The sequence below is a fragment of the Gigantopelta aegis genome, chromosome 4 (assembly GCF_016097555.1).
Source record: "Gigantopelta aegis isolate Gae_Host chromosome 4, Gae_host_genome, whole genome shotgun sequence".
Classification (NCBI taxonomy): domain Eukaryota; kingdom Metazoa; phylum Mollusca; class Gastropoda; order Neomphalida; family Peltospiridae; genus Gigantopelta; species Gigantopelta aegis.
This window is the reverse complement of record NC_054702.1, coordinates 30,737,999-30,763,632: the sequence shown is the minus strand read 5'-3', so window position 1 is coordinate 30,763,632 and position 25,634 is coordinate 30,737,999. Positions and strand designations below refer to the sequence as shown.

Sequence of the window (25,634 nt, the reverse complement as noted above, 5' to 3'; positions counted from 1 at the left end):
AAACAGTGGTTGCAGAATAAAACAGTGTAACATCATGGGTATGATTAATTTCAGCAAAACAAACAAGTGAGCAACTCTCTAAAAAAAACTGGGATCGTTTTCTCTTATCGTGAATACTTAGCCTGACCTCAAACATTTGGCATGTCCCCCCCCCCCCCCCCCCCCCCCCCCCCCCCCCCCCATTTTAGTAGAGTGGTCCGAACATCAAAAAGCCAATTTGATGGCTTAAAATAAAATGCTATTTGTTTGAGGTCAGGCTAATTGGAAAAGAAATTGTCAAATAATGAAGCCAAGTCTTTGACTACAATTTTAACATTTATTCACCACTTAATTCCATTATGAATTAAAATCCAACATTTAAATTTTACCTTTCATTTATATACAAATTTATTTCTTATTTTTAGCTTTTCCCTTTTGTGGTTTACTGAACAGAGAAGGGTCTATTTGATCCGGTTGTAAACCTTTCACAGAAAACAGTCTTTCAGCTCGCTGCTGCAAGGTGCCTCCACACTTCAACCCACGATTCAGCAGCTCTGCTTTAAGATGATCAAGACCAAGAGCTTCAAGCTCAGAGAACGAATCAAACATTGAAAGGTCCACTTGCTCAAATTTCTGAAAACAAACAAACAAACATGTAACATATTTTTACATGAACTAAAGTAGCATTGACTGTAACCCCATTGTTGCTTAATAATTTGTTCTTGATCTTTAGTAAAATGTACATCTTGAAGACAGTATATGCATAACATAAAAACATATTTTTACTAAAATCTGTCACATTTTGCCATCTTAAATTTCATACTGTTTTTCTGACAAATAGTGTTTCGTTCAGTCTATTAGGTGACCTTAATTTGCATTCATAAAAAGCCAGTGAGTTGAGCTTATGCTCACACCTAAAGGAATCTAGTGTTTTTGAAACTAGTTAAATGGATCACATTAAACGGCATAGTTGGAAAGATTATCATTCTAGGAATTGATGGATATACATTTTGTTGTGCAAATGTCTTTTTTTTACCTTCTTTCTTTTTTTTGTCATTCTTAGCGAGTGGGGTTCTGTGTTTGATTAAAGCTCATTTCCTACTCTTACTTCACATACTACATAAAGACGACACACAATACAGAAAGCATGACTCGTTCTTGTCATCAAGCTGTACGAACTAAACACTCAGACACTCCAGCCAGGACTGCATTACTACTTACCACTGCTGGACTGTCTTTCTTCATATTCTCATCTTTAACTTGCACTGCAGGCACAGAGTGTACAGGCATGGGTAGGGCAGCTAGCAGAGAGTTACCATGTGGATTATTTTCAGTGCTGTTCCCATCTTTTTCGATTTTCACCTTGAGGTCTGTAACGAAATCTTTTTCTGTTTTCACCTTGAGGTCTGTAACGAAATCTTTTTCTGTTTTCACCTTGAGGTCTCTAACAAAATCTTTTTCTGTTTTCACCTTGAGGTCTGTAATGAAATCCTTTTCCGAAGAATCCACATGATTATCACTTTCTGTCTTTAGGATTTCCGATGCTGCCTGTGTAGTCGTATCTACAAAATCAGTCTCAGTTTTACTATCACCCTGACTCAAACATGCTTTGACTGTGTCAGAGTTCTCAGGAATACACACAACAGTTTTTGTTTGTTCGGAAGTTTTGCTACCTTCTGTTGATTCTGTCCTATGTTCTCCACTGCACACTGCAGCTTCTATGCCGTTTTCTACACTACATATTCCCGTTTCTGTTTCAAGTGTTCTGTTTTCACCAGTCCTGCAGCCTTCAGTTGGAGGAGAAATGGTTTCTTCTTCAGATTCTTCACTGTCCATGTCATCCAGATCCAACCCAAGCCTATACATTCAAAATTAAAATCAAGATAAAAATGTTAAAACAGTATTGAGATCAAGCTGTTTGTAGAAACATCTGTCAAAAGGGATATTAAGACCATTTGCAAGTCAAGATTATTAAAACTGGTCTGAATACTGGTGTGGTCCTAATAACCAATAATATATTAATAATGACTGTTTGGTACATTTTGATAAGTTACTTTAAAGTAGTGTATTAATCGATTGGTGATGCCAGTAATGACATGTACAAGTGTATTGGTTTACACAAAGGAATTACATTTAACGGTCAAGCCTATTTCAAGCTATTTGTGAACTTACACCCGTAATTTTATTAATTAGTATACAAAAGCAATTAACACAAAAGGACTGCTTTTATAAAAACATGATTGTCTGAAGACCTCTGAGAATTCAAACGTAAACCATTTATTGGTTACGCAATAACAAATTCAGGTAACTCATTTCGTTTCTGCGTAATCCGTCATGTAAATGATGTTCTACATTTTATGCATGCATGAAAAATAGGTTTCACAACACTACGTGTGAATGAACCAATCATTCTCGCAATTTTCAGAGGTCTGGGCCCCATTTCATGAAGCTATCTTAATGCTAAGATCACCCCAAGTCCATAAGGTAGTTATGCATTTATGGTGATCTTAGTGCTAAGATCGCTTCGTGGATTGGGGCCCTGATGTCTGCTTTTATTCATCTCCATTCTTATATGGAAGTTATACAATAAAAGGACTGACCACTATACATTCTAGCAACTTAACCACATCTTATTAATTCGTAGATGGATTCCTAATTAGTATCAAATACCCTCCTTTGTTTAACAAAACTGTTCTCACAATGTTATTGCTTGTCATCTGTCTGGTAAGATACATAATATGGTCAAATTTATGTGGTCAAAATGTATTGAACACGACCACTGGGTCTTGACTTTACTGGCTGAATTGATTTGTTAAACCCAATCAAATAAAACCTTTAAGTTCTAGTTTAAAACTTCTTCCATCTCTAAACTTGATCTTACTTTTTATGTTCTTGCATCTAAATTTATCTTTCAAACTTAACTCTATAATTATAATAAATATTAAATTGTAAATTATCATATTTTATAATCCATCGTCAAGAATTTCCAGTAATGATCTCATGGCTTACAACCCTGATACCAAGTTAGGTTCTCTGGCATAATAACATTTTTCAAAAATCAATAAATATTAAATTAACCCTTGGAATGTAATGGCGAACAGCAAGCCACCAATTTCTGTAATCAATACAAATCTAACAAAGACGTTCATAATATTACTGAAATAGTGGTGTACACTGATGTCATTGAAAGATTCAGTCCATGGACAAATTTCACAAAATGTTGTATGCTTAGTTTTGAATGTAAACGTAATTGTAAACTGATGGCGAGTGTGTTCTGTATTGTGATTGGTTTATTACATTCTTATTCCGGGATCAAATGAAAATAACACCAGGAAAGCTAATGAAGTCATTAGAAAGTGATGTCATTAGCAATTGGAACAGGCCAAGTTGACAGTTTAAAGGTCTACAGTTAGATTGTGCCCAGGTATTTTTTTCAAGAAATACCAAATACACAGTTTGTTCCATAGAAAAACAATTCAGTTTACAATGGACATAACCATAACACCGTCGGTCAAAAATTACATTTGTGGGCATCAAATAAACAATAACACCCACAAATCTAAAAACTCCATATAGTTGTCTCCTAAATCTGACTTGAAAACATATTCTGTAAATAATAAATTATAAATAAATAATACATTTTGAAATCCCCAGATATTTTTTTTCCATCCTTATAGTGATCTCCCTCTTTCATAACGAACTAGATCCCAAATTATAAAAATGTACCACAGGTGTTAAAACAGATAACGATACAGGTAAACTTACATCATTTGAGAAAAGGTTAACAAAATAAATCAATATTACATTAATAAAATATATTTATATGAATATGTTCAACAATTACTTAAAATTCTGGGGATGCAGTATCAAATGTTATGGGGTCAAGAGTTACGTAACGTTTTCAAAACAGAGATAATAAATTAAAATGCAGCAGGGATTCAGATTTCAATAATTTGGGCACAACAGGCTTTTTATCTGTTCTGATTACACCAAGGTCTTTTTAGTGCAGTAATGTTAATAATAGCTGATAAAGAGTTGTACATATTCAGAAATACATTTCAAGTTATCTCAATCTAATTACTGCTTAAGATTCCATTGATTGTGAAATGTTTGGAGGTTAGCATGTCTGTACTTAATTTGGGAATTCTTATTTTGGGTACACCCTTTATTGCCTCAGCTTTTGTGCAATCTAAAGCCATGTGCGGTCAGTCAATAAAGTTAAAAGTTTGTTTTGTTTATTAATCATCAACATTTGTTAATTTTGACATATTAGAGAGGAAACCTGCTACATGTTTCCATTAGTAGCCAGGGATCTTTTATATGAACCATCCCACAGACAGGATAGCACATACCACGGCCTTTGACATATCATCCGGGGTGTACCGGCTGGAATGAGAAATAGCCCAATGGGCCCACCAACAGGGTTCGCCAGTCATAAAATGACAAATTTTGCATTACCGTACCGGTATATCTTCGCCTTTAAGTCGAATTTTTTTCACCAAAATATTTTTTTTAAACTTGGGGAGTCAACTTATAAGAGGGTAAAAAATTTCATCCAAAACTATTGCCGTTTTAGGGATTATTTTACAACTTTTATTGTTGAATTATGTCCTGTATTTATACTCAAATATGTTAATTTGAAAAAATAATTTTTTTGGCATTAGACTGGTTTTGGTTATGCAAAAAGTACTCTGATTGTAAGAGAGCTAGACGGACATTTGGACATAAACACGCTCTCATTACAGTCAGAGACCAACCTATGTCTTTTTTTGGCAATTCCTGACTACCAAACGGTAGGCAACGAGTCCCGCTCTAATACCACAAAAATCCTATGTTTGACGTCAAATACCTTTACATCAATCATTTTCGAGTTAAGTGATACAAAAAAATCCACATGTTAATCACTAATACACTTACTACAGAAAGAAACCCGACAGCACCCACATTCAGCTACCCTTCGTGACACTCCGTCGCAACAATTGCAAAGCTCGGCGATCTATTTCGAGACGGAGACCACGTGATCGCGCACTGGGCGATTCCGCCTTGTGCAGCAGTTACAGGGGCCGTCTCATATCAAGCGAAGTTACAACATGGAAGAGTTGGCTAATGCCGTTTTGGATGAATTTGGATTTCATTACGTCATTAAACCAAAACAATTACACATTATTGATTCCATTTTGAATTTGAAGGATACATTTGGGGTGTTATCGACAGGATACGGCAAAAGTATGTGCTATGTACTGCCTCCTCTTATGAGACGGCCCCTGTAACTGCTGCACAAGGCGGAATCGCCCAGTCTCGAAATAGATCGCCGAGCTTTGTAATTGTTGCGACGGAGTGTCACGAAGCATAGCTGAATGTGGGTGCTGTCGGGTTTCTTTCTGTAGTATGTGTATTAGTGATTAATATGTGGATTTTTTTGTATCACTTAACTCTAAAATGATTGATGTAAAGGTATTTGACGTCAAACATAGGATTGTTGTGGTATTAGAGTGGGACTCGTTGCCTACCGTTTGGTAGTCAGGAATTGCCAAAAAAAGACATAGGTTGGTCTCTGACTGTAATGAGAGCGTGTTTATGTCCAAATGTCCGTCTAGCTCTCTTACAGTCAGAGTACTCGGGCTATGCAAAAAGGTGTGTGATCTCACTCACATGCCAAGACAGTAGTCCACTTAGTTAAAATAACAGCCATCACTAATAGCAAAAATGTAAACAATACTAACTACCTGTTGCCTGAGTTTATTTTGAAATCTGGTCACTGGCATTAATCGTTGTTCAAACAATCTTTTGTCACCAATTAGATTCATGAATATTAATGAGCTTTCCATTAAAATAACTTAAGACTGGTCTCCGCAGTTCACTGGAGCAACAGGAACACATATATTTTAGTACAAAACCAGTGTACTTTCCAGAGTTATCCTCCTTACATCTATTAACATGGCGGCAAAACATGATTAATTGATACTTTAAATTTTATCGTAGTGATCTGTTGTCATTGTTGATAAATAAAGTTGTTGTTTGTGCACAAAACCATGCTGTACAGTGCCATACGGTAACAGTCAAACAGCTTTCACTATCTACTAAGGGAATAATTCATTTTGATGTTATGTAGTTTGATTGGAATATTGCGATGTCCAAAACGTGAAAACAGAAGTTTGTAAACTAATTTTGTTTTGTTCAAATATCGTACATTATTGTTATCATGTGCTGAAAATAAGAAATACTTCAATATTTATAAGTTGTTTTTCATGGGTCGACTTATAAACGGGTCAATAAAAAAAATATGTTTTCAGGGCCTGAAATTAGGGACTCGACTTACAGGCGAAGATATACGGTACGTAGTTGTTGAATGGTCCCAAAATGGATATTACATTCACAAAATATCTGTCTGCAGAATGACAAATAATAGTTATTAATCGTCACAAACCATTCTCGACTTTTCTTTGTTTTGACTGCTTCATTAGGAGCAGCTTTCCTCTTTCTGTCCGAGGCAATCATCTCTGATGTCACTGTCGATGAAGCACCTGCCTTTGACTGTGCTTTTGCAAGACCTAGAGTGAATATATTAAATAAAACTAAATACAGATGAGCAAAAACTAATGGCCCTGTCACACTATAGCGTATGAGAGAAACATATGAGTTGTGTATGAAAATTCAGAAAATAATTTTCATACGCACAAGAAGCCCTTGAAAATGAAGAATTGTGTGTATACTTACCGTATTTAACCTATGCGTAGCATATGAGTAGAATATTGCCAGCGTATGACCAGCGAATGTCAGGAAATGTTAGCCTATGGCCAGCGTACTCTGCGTATGGCTAGCATATACGTTGCAGATACGTCAGACATACGTTAGAAGTACGTTACTATTGCTCTATCAATACACTAGCTATACGGTACACCTTCATGCCAGCGTATGTCAGCGTACTCAACCTAGGAGTCACGTACCTCTAGCGTATTCAGCGTCTGCCTAACGTATGCTTAGTGTATAAACCATACGTCAGAGTACGCACAACATTTTAAAACATGCTTAAAAATAATTGTCTACCTCGCCGTATGTCAGCATATGCCACTGTGCTTCAAACATATACAACCTATGCCTAACGTACCCCTAGTGTATGTCAGAGTATACCAGCGTATGAGTGATATTTTTCAGACGCTGACATACGCTAGTACGATACACTACAGTGTGACAGGACCATAAAGCATATATTAACAACCCGTGATAGTCAATTTAATTAGTCATCAAATATTAAAGGGAAGGAAGGAAATGTTTTATTTAACGACGCACTCAACACATTTTATTTACAGTTATATGGCATCAGACATACGGTTAAGGACCACACTGATATTGAGAGAGGAAACCTGCTGTCGCCACTTCATGGGCTACTCTTTTCGATTAGCAGCAAGGGATCTTTTATATGCACCATCCCACAGACAGGGTAGTAAATGCCATGGCCTTTGATATGCCAGTCGTGGTGCACTGGCTGAAATGAGACATGATCCAATGGGCCCACCGACGAGGATCAATCCCAGACCAACCGCGCATAGAGTGACCGCTTTACCACTGGGCTACATCCCACCCCTCAGATATTAAAGGGATGATTAGTCAAGGCACATTATTAGTATATTGGTATATTTAATTAATAAGCATTCTAAGATTACTGCTAAAGCAATACATGTTCCCCACCAAGCGTAACACATTTTCAAGTTCAAGGGCTATAACTCTGTTAAAAAAGGTAAATCACCATGAAAGTTAAACTTCATCATCAGTAACAGTACATGACAAGCAAGACAAAAAATTTCATCTCATGAGTGTGTGTATGTGTATGCATGTGCATCCTTATTTTTTTAATATAAAAAGCTTTGTTTCCATATATAATTACTCATAAATTCTGTAGAAAATTAGACAAAGAAAAGAGGATGTAGTCTCATTCAACCATATATTGTTAGTTTCCACTGTGCATGGCCATCAGTTCAGCAGATAAAAGCAACACATGTGTTAAAACGAAGGAAGTCGACATGCATTATTACATTATGTTAAAAAATGTGGAAATCATAAAAGTCCAGCCTGGGCTTGTATGGTAATACTATACTCGTAGTACATGTTTTGTCTTCACACTAATGGTTTTGCTTGTTGGCCAATCACAAATCGTATTGATCTAGTATTTTGATGGCAATAAATATTGTTTAAACAAGCTAGCACCGCACCGTCAAATTTTGTTTTGTTTTCAGGTTTGTTTTTTTAATACCAATTTTGAAGATTATTAAAAAGTGTACACATTTATTATTTAGCACCTTGGGTAATGTAAGCTTACTGTATTAAACTGTAAACAATAAACATGATAGCAGAATTTTATATTTGTTTTTAAATTTGGGAATGGAGTATTCGTGAAACTAAATGATCGTGAATGGACTCATTTTTATTAAACCGCAAAAAAATTAATGTGGCGAATAATAAAGTATTTTACAGTATATCTCTTTCCCTCCCATTTTCGACTGCAGTCGTGACGTGCAAAACTAATGTAAAAACCTATTCTCGACTGCAGTCGAGACGCGACCATTCTTCATAAACACAGCTGACAACATTCACAGGAGTTATCTATCTTGATTCTATTAACATTAGAACATAGTAGAATGACAATCGAACACGTCCAGTGTATTTTGTTAACTGGTATTCCAATTCAAGTTGTTATCGCAATATTAAAAAGACGACCAAAAATGGTCTAAATGTTTGTAAACATTATTGATGGGTGATAATCTTAAACATGAGTTTGATTTCTTGCTATTTGTAAAATATTTCTTTTAAACATTGGACATTATTTAATGAAAATTTAAGATTTGGAAAGGATATATTCACCGAAATTAACTGATAATACAGACTTTGAAGTAGATGATGGATGGAATTACTCGTTGTAGATTGAAAGTGAAAATAAACTTCGTGAAAGCGTCATAAACAATGACGTCATGGATCATGATCGTAGGGTTTTCAAAAAATATTTTTTAAATATTAGTTACGTTCTTCTGTACATTTTTATTTGTGTAATGAGATTCACTAAGATGTCCCCTAAAATATTACACACATCAAGAGAGTGTTACATTAGTTGTTTTCTTACAATTTGAGGTTGAAAAATGGAGGTTCAAAATTACATATTTCACATTGGAAACTTGGGTCAGTGATGACGTTTTCTGGTTGTAAAGCTGGCTGGATAAGAGTTAAACTACAGGCTATTATGGTTATTAACATTCCACCTTTCTGGAGAGCATCTTCCAAATTTTCCAGGACTTTGCCTCTTTGATCTGCGTAAGTTGGATCATTGAAATGATGTTGTACAGGTGCTCGTCTTTTGGCCATTCTTTCTTTTCTTTTCTCTTCCTTCTCTCGTTCTCGGTCAGCCTGTTTGCCGATCCACTCCTTCAGTCTGGAAAGAGTAAACACGTACAAAGGATTCTTTCTAACGAAGCATCAGCATATTTGTAAAGCATGTTCACACAAGCAAGTACATGTAGGTTTTATTATAAGTGTATGAGACAGGGTAAAGGGGAGTAACTGCCCCCCCAGTGCTGATGCAAATCATCAAATTTGGTCAAAAATTATAAAGAAATTTAGGCATTCTGGCTTGAAGCCTTTTCAACATACATCATTTTCATCATTCTATCCACAATATTATTTGTAATCCATGTAAAAATGTATAGTTATTCATTTGCAACCCCCTGCGCGAGCTGTAACCTCACTATGGTAGGGGTGTAACATTCCCTTTGAGAATGGCCAATACAGCACAAATTGAAATTTTGAGTAAAAGTCAGTATCTATCTGTGATATTTGTATTTTTGCACAGTTGTTTACACTGTTTTTATTTCAATCTTGAATTTGTATATTGATGTTGATCATCACCATATTTGTTTGCATTACCATAGTTTGACACCCAATAGCCGATGTATTTTTCGTGCTGGGGTGTCGTTAAACATTCATTCATCCATTATTTGCAACCATATTTAGCTGTTTGGCAGTATTGCTAATACGAATAAATGTTGTTATCCAAAAGTCAAACTTTATCTGTAATTCTACATGATAAACATATATACAAAATTTCAGCTAAATATTTTGTGGAACTGTGATAAAGGGACGGATGGACAGACAGAGGGACGGAGATAAAACCTATACTGATTGGACCTCTAGGGGTCTAATAATAGGTGGATTCAGTTTGTTGTCTTAATTACTGGTAACTGTAGCAGTTTTGGAATGTAGAAGCATGTCACCACCTACCACATTCCTCTACTACCAGTGATCCTAGCAATATTTGTGTCCACAATGGGGGATTTTTCATGCCAGTACCGGCTCCAACCCAGAGTGAGTGCACCGCTAGGCTCAATCGGTAGGTGTAAGGCCACATATACCGAGTTTCGCCCACTTCACAGGTGCGATTATGGGTGTGTCTCCAGAGTGTATGACCCCACATGGGGGATGATTACCCGGCATGCACTGCAGGTTTCGTGTACCCCGGGCTCGGGTGATACTGAGATAGCTCAATTGACAGCAAGCGTGGAGCACGGACCTGTCAAGTAGTCCAATACCGAAATGGAAATACTGCGGCTTCACCATTCATCTCATCATCATCCATGTTTGTAATGTCCAAAAATACAAAAAATGTCTTTGTCTCTGTGTTAAATGTTTGTGGTGTTTTAAAAAAAAAAAAATAATAATAAAAAAAAAAAAAAAAATATTTGTGTCCAATTTAAACAACATTCATCTTCTACAAATTTAGAATACAAAGTTTCGTTGTGGACTACATATTACACTGTTCAAACTTGGAGTTAGATTATTTATAATTTGATTCATTTACCAACACCACTAGAGCACACTGATTTATTAAATCATCAACATATAGTCTTGGAGGACACCCACTACATTTTTCCATTAACAACACATCACAGACACATCAGCATAATACTAGTCATTGGAATTATAGCAAGAAGTCACAGAGCCGAAAGTTTATTCACTTTATCACTTTTGTCACAATTTATATCCAAAGTTTCAGCTGCATCACACTGCCTTTATCAGAGGATTGCAACTCTTTTTTTTTATCTATGTAATATTCGTCATTATTCAGGAACAGCCGTTTAATAGAATGTTATTAATCTGATGAAATTAAATGGCTAGTCCCAAGTAAAGATGATATTTAAATAACAGAGAATTTCATAGCAGATATGCTGAGAATGATACTGTTATTCAGTCATATCATTATTTTTGGTGTACCCAGGGCCCCGTTCCACAAAGGGATTTTATCCCTAAGATCACCTTAAGTGCATACGGTAGCTATGCAGTTATGGTGATTTTAGCGCTAAGATTAGGGGTGTAACGATATACTCGAATATTCGGTGCACCGAACAGCGATCTGTATCATAGTTGCATTCGTATTCGTCACTAGCTGAACCGAATACACAAATACTTATATATAATGTTTACTGTATAATTTATGTTTCTAATTCATACTAACCAAAACACAATAACGATTCAATCGTTTTTATTGTCCTTTTTTATATTAGGTCAACCGTATAGTCAGACTCATAGACCGATCCTTTTTTTTTTATTCCATGCGTTGGACTGGTACTCTACATGCAGTTTGACTGCGTTTCTGTTAAAACACTGTATGACGTCGCATAGTCTCGTTCAACCAGCCTAATACGAAACACGGGCGAGTGTAGTTCGTTAATTTATGCATTCTACACAGTGCAACGTCAATAATGTTGAACCAATATTCTAACGTTTAAATGGCAGCTCAAAGCAAAATATATTTGTATAATTCTTAACGAGAACTGTGGCATATTAGCAATTCAAATATGGATATAAATTGATTAATACTAGATACCAAAAACCAAAATGGCCTTAAAAATATATATTTGATATTCAAAATAAAATTAATTTACCGGTAATCCATAACTTGTCTACATTATACAATGTATATACGGTTTCGGTTTCCACGCATGGAAAAGGGTGAATTGTTATCAAAGCACTTAAGAATATTTTTTTAAATATGTACAATTTGTACATTTATGTTTGCAAAGGCCATGGTATATTTTAAAATTACGATAATAACATATACATATTTTAACTTGTTACTATTTTGGTTCCCGTATGAGGTTTTTAAAATGTAATCACTAATCAGGTTTTACTTTAAAAATAAATACTTTTTTTTCCTTTCAGCAAAGCCTTTGTACTAGTGTAATGTGTATTCATGGATGTGAATACATATTCGTATTCGTCACCTCATATTCGTGATATGTATCGTATTCGCCACCATGTGTATTCGTCACACCCCTAGCTAAGATGACTTCATGGAACGGGGCTCTGATTGATTAAAACCACAACTGATAGCCTAGTGCAAATTTTTATACAAAATGGCTATAAAAATTAGTATTTGTCTAATAAAATGTTTTTTAATTAAGCCATTTTTGACTGAAGTTCAAGGAAATACTCTACATATATAAAAATCTGTCACAACTGATAAAAAAAGTTAGGGCATATAGTTTTTGTTAAAGTAATATTTTGTGGATATATCTACCAATGAATATTATTCAGTTATCTACTGATACCAATAGGATGCTGCCAAAATATTGTGCATAAACTGACAAAAGTGTTTAATATTTCCCATTTGGAGATTTAAAGTTTGTTTTGTTTAATGATATCACTACAGCAAACAGATATATTAATCATTGGCTACTGGATGTCAAACATTTATTAATATCACATATAGTTTTAGAGGAGAATCACACTACATTTGTCCATTAGCAGCAAGGGATATTTTTGCACCATCCCACAGACAGGATAGCACATACCACGGCCATTGATAAACCAGTCGTGGTGCACTGGCTAGAACGAGAAATAGCCCAATGGGCCCACCTATGTAGAATTGATCCGAGACGAACCGTGCATCGAGCGAGCGTTTTACCACTGGCCTACGTTCAGCAATTCATTTGGAGATTTTTGCTCAATGCAAAATTTTATTGCTGCTTACTTTTTTTCATTGTTTACGTCTCTCATCCGACGACCACTGAGATCTCGGCAAGCCTCTCTGCTGGTGGTTTTCTCAATCTGTGCTCCAATAGCTCGCAGCATGGACCCAAAACCTACGCAAAAAATAAACAAAATCATAACAATGTGAAAAACTATATCACACACAGAGTTTATTGATTCTGGGAGAATCCTTAGTAGATATAGAAGGAAATGTTTTATTTAACAACGCACTCAACACATTTTATGTACGGTTATATGGCGTCGGACATATGGTTACGGACCACACAGATATTGAGAGAGGAAACCTGCTGTCGCCACTTCATGGGCTACTCTTTTCGATTAGCAGCAAGGGATCTTTTATATGCACAGACAGGATAGTACATACACAACCTTTGTTACACCAGTTGTGGAGCACTGGCTGGAACAAGAAATAGCCCAATGGGCCCAGCGACGGAAATCAATCCTAGATTGATCGCACATCAGGCGAGTGCTGTACCACTGAGCTATGCCCCGCCCCTAGTAGATATAGAGGGGCAGGATTAAGCTCAGTCTGTACAGCACTCGCCGAAGGTGCTTGTGTTATAAGCTTGAACCACCTCTGTGGACTCGTTCTCCGACTGGGTTTCCCCAAGCCCAACCAGTGCCCCTCAAATGGTATCTATATCTATATCCTGTCTGTGGGAAAGTGCATGCATATAAAACTTAAAGATACCTTGCTGCTAATGAAAGCTGTAGCGTATTTCTTCTAAGACTTTGTGTCCAAAATTACCAAATGTTTTAATATTAATGTGCTGTAGTAGTGTCATTAAGCAAAACCTAACTAATAACTAACTTTAGTAGGTATACCATTTAGCATGTGGGTCAATCCTGTGTTCGAACTTAAGAATTTGTCTCCCACTGCAATTTAAAAATAAAATTGCAGCTAGTGAAATGGACTACCGAAGGCAATTTAAAGCCTGTCTATGGCAATTGAAAAAAAAGAGAAGATTTTTGCAACAAAATAATAATACGAAAAGGTTATTTTGCTGTATCTAAACATATTTTTAAATGTACATGTACTAATGTTATATACTGCCAACTAATGTACATCAGATGAAAACATTCTGCCATTATTTGGGAGCTTTACCAACGGCACCTTTGTGCCGTCTGTGATGCTCCTGACCTAGTATTTGGTTCATCTCAGTCATTTGGTAAACCATAAGAAAGTGAATGCACTATGTACTTGGAAATTGCAAAAGGAAATCATTACACTTCCAGTCAAGATGTACATGTAAACTTAAGCTGTTGTCTCATTGTTGAGGCATGTGTGCTGGAAATATTTAAGGGGAAGGTCAAGATTGGCTGGCTGAGATCAAGGGTATAAGTGCCCAAGTTGTTACTGGGGGGGGGGGGGTGTGTGTGTGTGTGTGTGTGTGTGTGTGTAAAAACATGATGTCCTAAAATGCAATTTCTTGCATTCTACAAGTAAAATTCATCACGACAAATTAAGGTATAAGCATATTAAAATACTGACAATAATTTGCTTTGAGCAGGAATGGGGTGGGGATAAGGGGGGTTGACCCCTAACTCTCCCCCCCCCTTGAACATGTCTCTGTTCTTTTCTTTAATTCCCTTAGAATTTAGATGAACAAGTTGCCAAAGACATGTTTCATTTTTAAAATATGCTACTGTAAGTTTTTATTATTCACAGATGTTGCATCAGTTACTTTTAGTGTTATGTCAGTATACGAGCTTGTATGTCATACTGACACTCATTTCGTAAAATCAGTAAGACTCACACGCAGGTGTAATAATTTCTTTATTATTCATATTATCATTGTGGGTTTTTTTATGAATAACAAGACCCAATTCAAAATATTTCAGCCACAACTAGGAGGAGACGATGAAATGATGTCATATTTCACATGCACAGTCTGAGCTAGGACTGGGGAAGCAAAGTCATGTTATGATGTCGCTTCCCAGTTACGTTCTTACACTCGTTATTACATATGTGCTTCGTATGATTATTATTAACTTGGTTATGTTGAGCCATATGGATAATAAATTTCTGTATGTACCTGAAAACTTGATGCTTCAGATTCAGAGAATTTTGGCAAGTTCAAAGACATGTCAAATACAAGTGACTTTTTGTGTTGCGTCAGTTACCCACACTTCATTTGTGATTATAGTTGCTCTGAGATTGTATGCAATGAAATATTCTTTTAACATGACTTTGGCACAACATATTTATTGCAATCAAATAGAGACTTAATTTCATATAGAATAGATGATTCAGTTCTGTTTGGTACATAAAAGGTCCACCACATCGCTATAGTTTCACAATACTCGCTTATCTACATTATCTAGGTCAACTACAAACACAATGTCCAGCTTTGTTTTTCTTCATTTAGCGGGACGCCATTAGAATTGGGACTTTACACGATTTGCGCAGGTGCTGAGCTTCTCATGTGATTTTAAACAAATTTAACTGCCTTGATCGAGGTGTCGTCTCATATCTCCAAAACATATTTATATCCATAGAGCTATGGTGCAACACCTTGCCTTGAAATATTGACAGTGGCCAGCGGTTGGCATATGCGTTACATGTAAGGGGTTGTTAATAATTACGTAACGCTCTAGGAGTAGAGGAAGAGGGTCTTGTGTTCGATTTAACTAACATTTTTCAAGACTATATGTTAATTTTATTAATTACTTAGACATAAAAAGGTATTTTTTGGAAATGTGATATCCAGTCTGTGGGATGGTACATATAAACGTTCCCTTGCTAAAAACAAAAAACCAACCAAAAAAAACTAAAATTGTAGCGGGTTTCCAATGTGCGAGATCAGGGATTTCAGCGGGGTTGGGGATATAGACTATGTTGAGCGAAGTTTATATGGGGCCATGCTCCCCCAGAAAATATATTTCAATTTTTTAAAGCTTCGACGGTTTCGACCTCCAATACCCTCCCCCTACACATGCAAGAAACAAGAAATAAAATAATCAAATGTTAAAAATTGTCTTAATGTTGTGTCAGTTACCGTGGAATTGCCCACTAGTTAATTTAATCTTTGTACATGTTCAATGTTCTGAACTTCCCTCCTTTGATTCTACTAGTTAATTTAATCTTTGTATAGTGTTCTGAACTTCCCTCCTTTGATTCCACTAGTTAATTTAATTTTTGTATAGTGTTCTGAACTTCCCTCCTTTGATTCCACTAGTTAATTTTATCTTTGTATAGTGTTCTGAACTTCCCTACTTTGATTCAACTAGTTAATTTAATCTGTGTATAGTGTTCTGAACTTCCTTCCTTTGATTCTACTAGTTAATTTAATCTTTGTATAGTGTTCTGAACGTCCCTCCTTTGATTCCACTAGTTAATTTAATTTTTGTATAGTGTTCTGAACTTCCCTCCTTTGATTCCACTAGTTAATTTTATCTTTGTATAGTGTTCTGAACTTCCCTACTTTGATTCAACTAGTTAATTTAATCTGTGTATAGTGTTCTGAACTTCCTTCCTTGGATTCTATTAGTTAATTTAATCTTTGTATAGTGTTCTGAACTTTACTCCTTATATTCCACTAGTTAATTTAATCTTTGTACAGTGTTCTGAACTTCACTCCTGTGCTGAACTTCCCTTCTTTGATTCCACTAGTTAATTTAATCTCTGTATAGTGTTCTGAACTTCCCTCCTTTGATTCCATTAGTTAATTTAATCTCTGTACAGTGTTCTGAACTTCCCTCCTTTGATTCCACTAGTTAATTTAATCTTTGTATAGTGTTCTAATCTTACCTCCTTTGCCTCCAAATATTCTTGGAGTAACATGATATACATGTCCTTTCTGTAACACTTCATCTCCAGAGACCCGCTTTCCATTACAGATCACAAAGAAATCGTCAGCAAATGGACCCTACAAAAAGCAAAATGATATCTTGTAGATAGATGTATGTGTACACAAATTACAACACTATTGCTGGGTGCATCCTCTTATTACGGCAGTTATTAACAAAATATTTGACTATTTTGTGCTTTTTTGTCCAAAAAATAAATAAATTTATCAACAGGTTCCCTTAATATCTTCAAATACACCTTTAATCTGATGGTTTTAGACTTTCCCTATGACATGTAACTAGTGACCAGTATAACATCAGAGAAGACCCAACATACTATCATGCTAGGTTTCTTATATGTCAGACTTATAAAATGTTTGACATCCAATAGCCGATGATTAATAAATCAATGTACTCTAGTAGTTTTGTTAAACAAAACAAACAAATACATTTGATCAAAAAAATATCATTTTGGTCACTTATGTTTGTTTTGTTTAAATTATTATTATTTTCAAAATGCTTCATTGTGGATTTGAATCATACACATTTCATTATATCAAAAAGATGTATAACTTTAATCCTTAAGTTATAAAATATTATCAGATTTATTTGTTTATGTTCCAAGTCTCACAGTAAGATGTGTAGACAGTCAAGTAGCTAAGAGATTTTAAGTATAGTAAAGTACTTTTAGAACGAACACGCTTATAATAAACTACCGGTTAGAATGAACTGATTGTAAAGTCCCGATTCCCCTCCCCCCTACATATTAGTAATAAATTTGAATGTATAGAACAAACTATGTATAGCAAATTAACTGTTAAAACGAACGAATTTTTTGTCAAAATTGTGAATTTCAGTGTAAATTAGTGCATATACAGCAAACCGATCATAATTGTTTTGTATCTTATCAATCAGTAGCATTAACGGTAATGCATCAAAAATGACTATACACACATGTACTGATAAGATCAGTCACATAACGTCCACCTGAATTTACATAGTCGATTGGCATCAATTAAGGGGGTAATGTATTAAACAATTAATGGTATGATCTCACTTCCCTGCTATTGTTCGCTTGTTTAAGTCTCCATTGCTTCATTGACATTTTGCCGGTATCCCACAAGAAGACTGACACATGCACCTCACTTCCATCTTATCAGTTAGTAGCATTAGGGAATGCATCCAAAACGACTGCTCTGATAAGTCCAATCAGATAATGTCCGCTTGTCGTTATGTAGTAGATTGGTAACAATTAAAGGATTACTGCAGTGAGCAATTAACCGTCTGTTCTCACTTCACTACTATTGCGTGCTTGTTTAAGTGCCGGTATCCAACAATACAACTGACACATGAAACTCATTAGACAGTCATTGCAATTAGCGTTAAATACCTGGATATTTTGTAACACAAATGTTATCAAATGTTGAACAGTATTCTTGTAAACCTGATGTAGCTACGCCTGCGTTTCATTTGATTGCCTACATCACTATAGCCCTGCAGCTTATGAGACCAACACTCACTAAGCAGACAAAAAAAGCAACTTTGTTTCAAAACGAGACTGACTGAATACTCACTTTATTCAACATGTCATGCTGTATTTATTTGCATATTTGCTTCTATTGGTGATAATAAATGAAATATTTTTAAAAATCCATCCCACTATTGTGTTTAATATGGTGTTTAAATTTTTTAAATCCAAAATGGCCGACTTCCTGAATGAAAAACGGCTCACTGCTGTGAATGTTTACAACGAACTACTGCTATAACAAACCAATGTTCCTGGTCCCTTGCAGTTCCTTGTAAGAGTATTTTACTGTATATCCAATTCTTTGTTACATTTTATCTTAAAAAATAGTTTTTCCAGGGCTTCTAGAAATTTTCTACAATTCACTAGCCCATAGCCCATGATCAGTGATCAGATTTTAAAAATTTACAAGCCACGATTAAAAATTCACTAGCCCTACTCTACTATAAGTTAATACAATTTTACTAAATAATAGTAATAATCAGATATGTCACCTAAAGGGTGGGGGCAGGATATTCATATTTACAAAGTAGATTTAACTGCAACATTTTAACCAAAAACAAAATCACTAGCCGTCAGGCATGGCAATAGTAGTTATTTACTAGCCAAACATTGAATATCACTAGCTATGGGAGTGGAGCTACCATCTAGAAGCCCTGTTTTCTACACATGAACCAAAATAGGTCAAAAACACATTAAACATATGCCAATTAAAACTATTGTAGTTTTTTTAATTTATGGCGATCATGCCCCAAATATATACAAGTGTCGTCTGTCAGCCAAACTAGCCAATTGCTAATTTTTTAGATAAAGTGGCTACAACATTTTGTCTTTGGCTAATAAAATATGCCTTAAATTAACCACATTTTAATAATTTTCAAGCAAATACTCTACATATCTGAAAATTTGCTAAACCAAAACGATTTCCAGTTTGAGCGCTAATTAGTGAGTGTCTTCAGTAAAAATGTGAGGTCACATGTCAATCGTTTTTCCATTCAAGCAAATAAGGGCGCTAAAATTTGAAAACGTTAACTAGGATGTAGATCAATTTTAAAATAAAAATATGGCTATTATTACAATATGTATAGTGAGTATTATATTAAATAATTTGAATAAATATTTTTATAATATTTCGATAAAAAATACAATTCAAAATAACCAAAGCTATTTAAAAAACAAAAAAGAAGTTTGTTTTACCTTATCTTGCAAGCAATATTTTAAACACCATGCAGCAATCTGCTGATTGCTAAATCAATAATTGTTAAAAATAAAAAGTTCCTTTTTTTATTTATTTCAAGACATAAATTCAATCAAGTTGCAGCTACATAATTTGTTCTTATGACGTTTTGTGCTTCTGTACTTGAAAATAGTAAATAACATGACTCAATAGCGTTACGTCGTTTCATTCAGTGAGCGGGGTTAGGCCGATTGTAAGCACATACATGGCATTTTTGGTTCAAGTAACAATTAAAAAGTTTTTTCAACTAATAATTATAATACAATTACAAAGCACTTTTAAAATATACTAATACACTTATTAAGTACCAGGGTCATACATGCTACATTTCCCTATGTTACGTATAAAAATATTTTTAATGTCTATACTTGTCTTTTTCTTATTTATGCACTTTGTTTTTCAGAAGGTTTACTTAATTCAACCAAAGTATGTTGATGTTAGAGTTCAACTGTATTCAAATTGCTTAAAAACAAGTCAAATATAAACAGACGAATCCGGGTTGTTTCACACAAAAACCATTTCGAACTCTGCATCGTTTTGCTCTTAGTCCTGGACCTATTCACCCAGGGTTGGTTCGCCCTAAATCTCATTCGTAACGAGTCATTTTGCCCCCTCCCCTCCCCCCCCCCCCCATTTTTTAACATTTATTATGCTTTTGAAGTATTCTTTTCTTCTGTTTATTCATTATTCATTACCAAATAGTAGGTAGTTTTCTATCTTTGGATATTAATGCCGTTATCAGCTGTTTACTTTCTGTCAACTGAAGCTAGGCGAAATCAACATACCATACAACAAACGCTGAGTTTGAACCTCAGCTGGGTATGTAGTATATTTAATAAGAAACCACAGCACATCAGTAGTATGCATTGTGACTGTTCATAAATTAATTATTAATGTGAATACATTGTCTGTACATTATCTAAGGCCTGTATTTCATGTATATGGCTTGAGTAAATGGAATTGGAAATAAACAAAATTATATTATTTTTATCTGTGAATATAACCAAGCAATATAGATCGCAATGTGTGACATCTAAAAATCAATGAATAAATGTACTTTATTAACAAAATAAAATAAGGCGAATCGAAACAACTTGGTTGGAGGTACAAATTGACCCTGCTCAAAACGACTCGGGTGAACTAGTAATAAGGGCGAAACGACCTGTTACCAAACAGACTGGTTAAAGGAGTAGCAGTAGGCCCAATTCACTGGGGTTTTTTTATTTTTTTATCATAAAGTATACTGGGGTCTCACGGTATCGGGGTACTTAATGATAGTGCAGAAATAAAATAATAATATACCTACATACATCAAGGTAAATATACTTTTGTTGGATTTTACGAAACAATTCAAATACCGCGATACTGTGTAACCCGCGATACCGTGAGAAATGAGATTAAAGAAATAAAGAATGATTGATTAACTTTACCACAGCATTCCAAAGGAGTTCACGAAGGTTAAAAGAATGCTCATCAAAACATAATATTTTTGACCTTGAATCAGAGTAAATTAGAACAAAACCACTCATATTTGATAAAAGAAAGTTCTAAACGATATGTCAATCTGATTCTACGAACATCTATAAACCGGAAATGAAAAGCGGAAACAGATGGCATTTCCGGATCCGTATCAACAAAAGTAAATAGAGACGTTATTTTTAAAACATTTAAATTGATTGGAAACATCAAAGAACAATGGCAAAAATTGTTATTATGATTATTAACTTTATCATGCTACATTCACTGCACCGTTGTAAACTTGTAGCAATTACCGATACCAACTGGTTCAGTAACAAGAAGTACAACAATGAACAACAGATGAACAAAGATAACTTGGTGCCGAGTGGAACCTATGAGACCGATATTCAGTTTCAAAACATTATAACAACATTCAATAATACAAGCTATGAAAAAAATATAAAGTTCAGGGCATTTGATTCTCATTTTAATATTTATCTAAAGAAACAGCCTCTATTCCATCATAAAATGACAATAACTCATCAAGTTGGAAGCAATACTAACGTAGATATTCCCATATTTTATATTGGATTCAATTACGATGTATCCTTGTCTGCTGTACGTGGCAGATTTCATAGTAATAACTTCAAAGGCAGACTAAGCTGGAATAATATTACAATTGAAATTGATTGTCCAAATGCAAAGGCTGTTGATAGAGACATTAATCTTAAATACGTATTATCATGTAAAATAAATTCCTTCAAATCCGATGACCCTATTGTAACAGACGATTACATTTTTCTGGAACAAAAACACAGGGATTGGGATCACGTTAAAAATAACACGTATAGACCGCATCACAGACATAGACGTTCACCTAAGCAACGTCGGTCATGCGGCGTTCACTTGGTTGCAGACCATTTATATTTTAAACACGTTGGTAGTTTGAGTCTTGGTAGCACAGTTGAAGCAATGGCAAGTAGTCTTGCTACAGCAGATGCCATTTTTCGCAGCACAGACTTCGATGGCGATGGATTTGGTGACAACGTTGGATTTGTTGTTGAAAATATTACAATTTACAATAACCCTTATGCACCTGGTTATAAATTAAAGGAAACACGTTCGTTATCGGTTGATTATCTTCGTCGTTTTGCAGAATACGATTTTAGTAACTACTGTCTAGGTGTGGCTTTCACTTACACAGATTTTGAACGTGGAATTATTGGTTTAGCCTGGGCGGCAACAGCAAACCGTTACAAAAAAAGCGGGGGAATATGTGAGTCAGCACAATCAGTCAGAAGGTCAATAGAACAAGTCACAAGTTACAATTCCTTGTTAATAAGTCAGCTTAATGATGGTAAATTCTGTTCCAGGGAGAAGGCTGCATTGGCTCTAACACATGAATTTGGTCATAGTTTTGGCGCGATCCATGACAAACTAGGTGGAAAAGGCTGTGCACCAAATAATGAATATGGGAACTACATTATGTATGAATATGTCGTTTCAGGAGACAAACCAAATAACAAACAATTTTCCAGCTGCAGTATTGAATATATACATCCTGTTATTGTAAGGAAGGGGTTTTGTTTAAAAACAGACACAGGACCTGTCTGTGGCAATGCTATTATCGAAGATGGTGAGGAATGTGATTGTGGAACATCTGGAACATGCCGTTACATTGATCCTTGTTGTGTGCCAAGTGATGTTAGTAACAGTGTAGACATACCTTGTACTTTTGGCCACAACAAAACTAAAACGTGTTCACCAAAACGTTCTGATTCGGCATGTTGTTCAGAAGACTGTGTACCAATAAGCTCAAGCAGAAAACAAACTTGTAAACACAGATCTGACTGCACACGTGCATCTTACTGTGATGGGGTCAGTTCATCGTGTCCTGCTCCTGTTAACCTTCCAGATGGAAAATCTTGTAATGGCGGAAGACAAATATGCGTATCAGGGAAATGTTCGAAGAGTATTTGTGAATGGTTAAAACTCAAAGACTGCCAGTGTACTAGTAAACCATTATATTGTCATGTTTGCTGCAAGGAGTACAATGCAAGTAAAGACGAATGTGCTCCGGTCGGGGGTTTTGCGGGTGCACCTAAATACTCGGTAAACCTAAGAACTGAAAAGGGTTACGGATGTAATGCTAACACAGGTTTTTGTGATGATAAACATGTATGCGTTATGGAAAGTTTGGACAATGTTCTGGACATAGTGGACACATTCTTAAGTAGTCGTTTCCAACGAGATATTGATGATTGGATAAAAAATCATTTGTTTTATGTATTTCTGGGAATTGTATTTATTGTGGCTATCATAATGGTATTTGTTATACGTTGGAAAATGCATCATGATACCCACGTAGAAGCTCTGAGAGTGGGAAGGTTAACTATTGCTCTCGAGGAAGCACTTGGTCAAACAGGTATCTATTTTAACAAGTTGAAAACTTTCGAAAAGAAAATGAACTGCAGAATTCGTCAAATAATGTTCGGAATAGAAATGGATTCTGTAGATGCTGTCGTACGTCTTTCTTTATTTTTCCCTACAGCATCCGTACCTTTACTTTTAGAAACTGCAAAGTGTAGTGCAAATGAAGAAGCAGCCGTGCGAATACTATTAATCAGAGGGTTTCCCATGCGGGGATTCTGTGTTTCAGTTGTTGATGATCCAAGTCACTGTTTGTTGCAAACGGATCCAACACGAACTCCATGATGATTTTTTTAAATAAAATATATTGTATATATAAAAAAAAACCTATTGGCAAGTGTTGTTTCTTTTTGTTTTGTTTTGCATGTTTGTTTGTTTGTCTGTTTTCTTCTTGCGGGGGTAGTTGTACCTTTTGCGAACAAAAAATCTGAAACCCATCTATATTTAATGGAACCAACCTATTAACATTCGATTACACGATCGGTTTATGTTTTTCGTTAAAAAAAAAAAAAAAAAATTTAAACACCTTATGCACAAATATGTTCTCGAATGAAATATACATGTTGATGGACCGCGAATTCAATTACGCGCTAAGTATTTAGCTGTGCAATTCTATTCATAGAGACAAACACAGGCCTACATCATACTTTAGTAAAGTTTGTTTTATTTAACGACGCCGCTAGAGCACATTGATTTTTTATCTTATCATCGGCTATTGGACGTCAAACATATGGTCATTCTGACACTGTTTTTTTTAGAGGAAACCCGCTGTCGCCACATAGGCTACTCTTTTTACGACAGGCAGCAAGGGATCTTTTATTTGCGCTTCCCACAGGCAGGATAGCACAAACCATGGCCTTTGTTGAACCAGTTATGGATCACTGGTCGGTGCAAGTGGTTTACACCTACCCATTGAGCCTTGCGGAGCACTCTCAGGGTTTGGAGTCGGTATCTGGATTAAAAATCCCATGCCTCGACTGGGATCCGAACCCAGTACCTACCAGCCTGTAGACCGATGGCCTGCCACGACGCCACCGAGGCCGGTTACAACTTTAGTATAATATACAGAACCCTGAATTATGTTGATTAAGACGGGCGCTTATATTTCTGCGCTTCCGTCGTACGAGAGGAGGGACGTAGCCAAGTGGTAATGCATCTGCTCGGTGCGCGGTCGGTCTGGGATCGATTCCTGTCATTGGGCCCATTGGGCTAGTTCCAGCTAGTGCACCACAACTGGTATATCAAAGGCCATGGTATGTGCTATCCTGTCTGGGATGGTGCATATAGAAGATCCTTTGCTACTAATGGGGAAAATGTAGCGGGTTTACTTTCTAAGACTCAAAATTATTAAATGTTTGACATCCATTATTAGCCTATGATTAATAAATCAATGTGCTCCAGTGGTGTCGTTAAACAAAACAAACTATACGTAGTACGACAAATGTCGGGTGTTGGCATAAGCGTATGAGACTGGGAAAGGGGAGAGGCAAATGCCTCCTACAGCGGGAGCAAATCTTCAAATTCGGGCAAAATGTGCTAACCTGAGACCTTTTTGCAATGTATTTCCATCATTCTACCCGCAAAATTAGTTATTATTCATGTAAAATGTGTCGTTGTTCGTTTGCAACCCTATATAGCTGTTTTATTAATGCTGATATGAAAACCCCCCCACCAGTATTTAGATTCGGGCTTCTTTTCTTTAAATTCGGGCAAAATTAATAATTTACAAAATATATTTCGATTAGTTTGCGGAGGGTGCCCCAGACGATCATTGTACCAAGTTTCAGAACAATTCAATCAAAACTGTAGGGGAAAATAGACTTCAAAGGAAAAGTTGACGGACGGACGCCGGATACATTGGTATCAGAAAAGCTCCGCTGACAAACGACATATCGGAGCTAAAGAGCAGCTATATTACTCACAGATGGGAAGGAAGGAAATGTTTTATTTAACGACACACTCAGCACATTTTATTTACGGTTATATGGCGTCGGGCATATGGTTAAGGACACAGATACTCACAGATGGGGTGCAAGGTAAAAACAAAGAATGGCATGGATTTTCAGAGCATTTTAAAATGGGTGGGGAGGTGCGTATTCCTGACATTCTTTTCCTGGATCCGCGGTTCATTATTATATGTCAAGCCTGTAGCCAGCATTTCGAGGGGTGGGGTGGGGGGTC

The 25,634-nt window shown here is 35.8% G+C and overlaps 2 protein-coding genes across 2 annotated transcripts; one reads left to right on the top strand and one right to left on the bottom strand.

Annotated features, from left to right (window-relative positions):
• Positions 1-302: 302 nt before the first annotated feature.
• LOC121370364 (replication stress response regulator SDE2-like) lies at positions 303-21,150 on the bottom strand. Its single transcript, XM_041495528.1, has 7 exons — positions 20,996-21,150; positions 16,766-16,883; positions 12,995-13,106; positions 9,231-9,400; positions 6,407-6,530; positions 1,201-1,837; positions 303-612 (listed from the first exon to the last, which is right to left on the bottom strand). The coding sequence occupies exons 1-7, from the start codon at positions 21,092-21,094 to the stop codon at positions 388-390; spliced, it is 1,485 nt and encodes a 494-aa protein (XP_041351462.1). The 5' UTR covers positions 21,095-21,150; the 3' UTR covers positions 303-387.
• A 36-nt stretch (positions 21,151-21,186) lies between these two features.
• On the top strand, positions 21,187-23,783 carry LOC121370363 (disintegrin and metalloproteinase domain-containing protein 10-like). The gene has a single exon (XM_041495527.1). It carries the CDS (start codon positions 21,261-21,263, stop codon positions 23,736-23,738), a length of 2,478 nt encoding a protein of 825 aa, XP_041351461.1. The 5' UTR covers positions 21,187-21,260; the 3' UTR covers positions 23,739-23,783.
• The last annotated feature ends 1,851 nt before the right edge of the window (positions 23,784-25,634 follow it).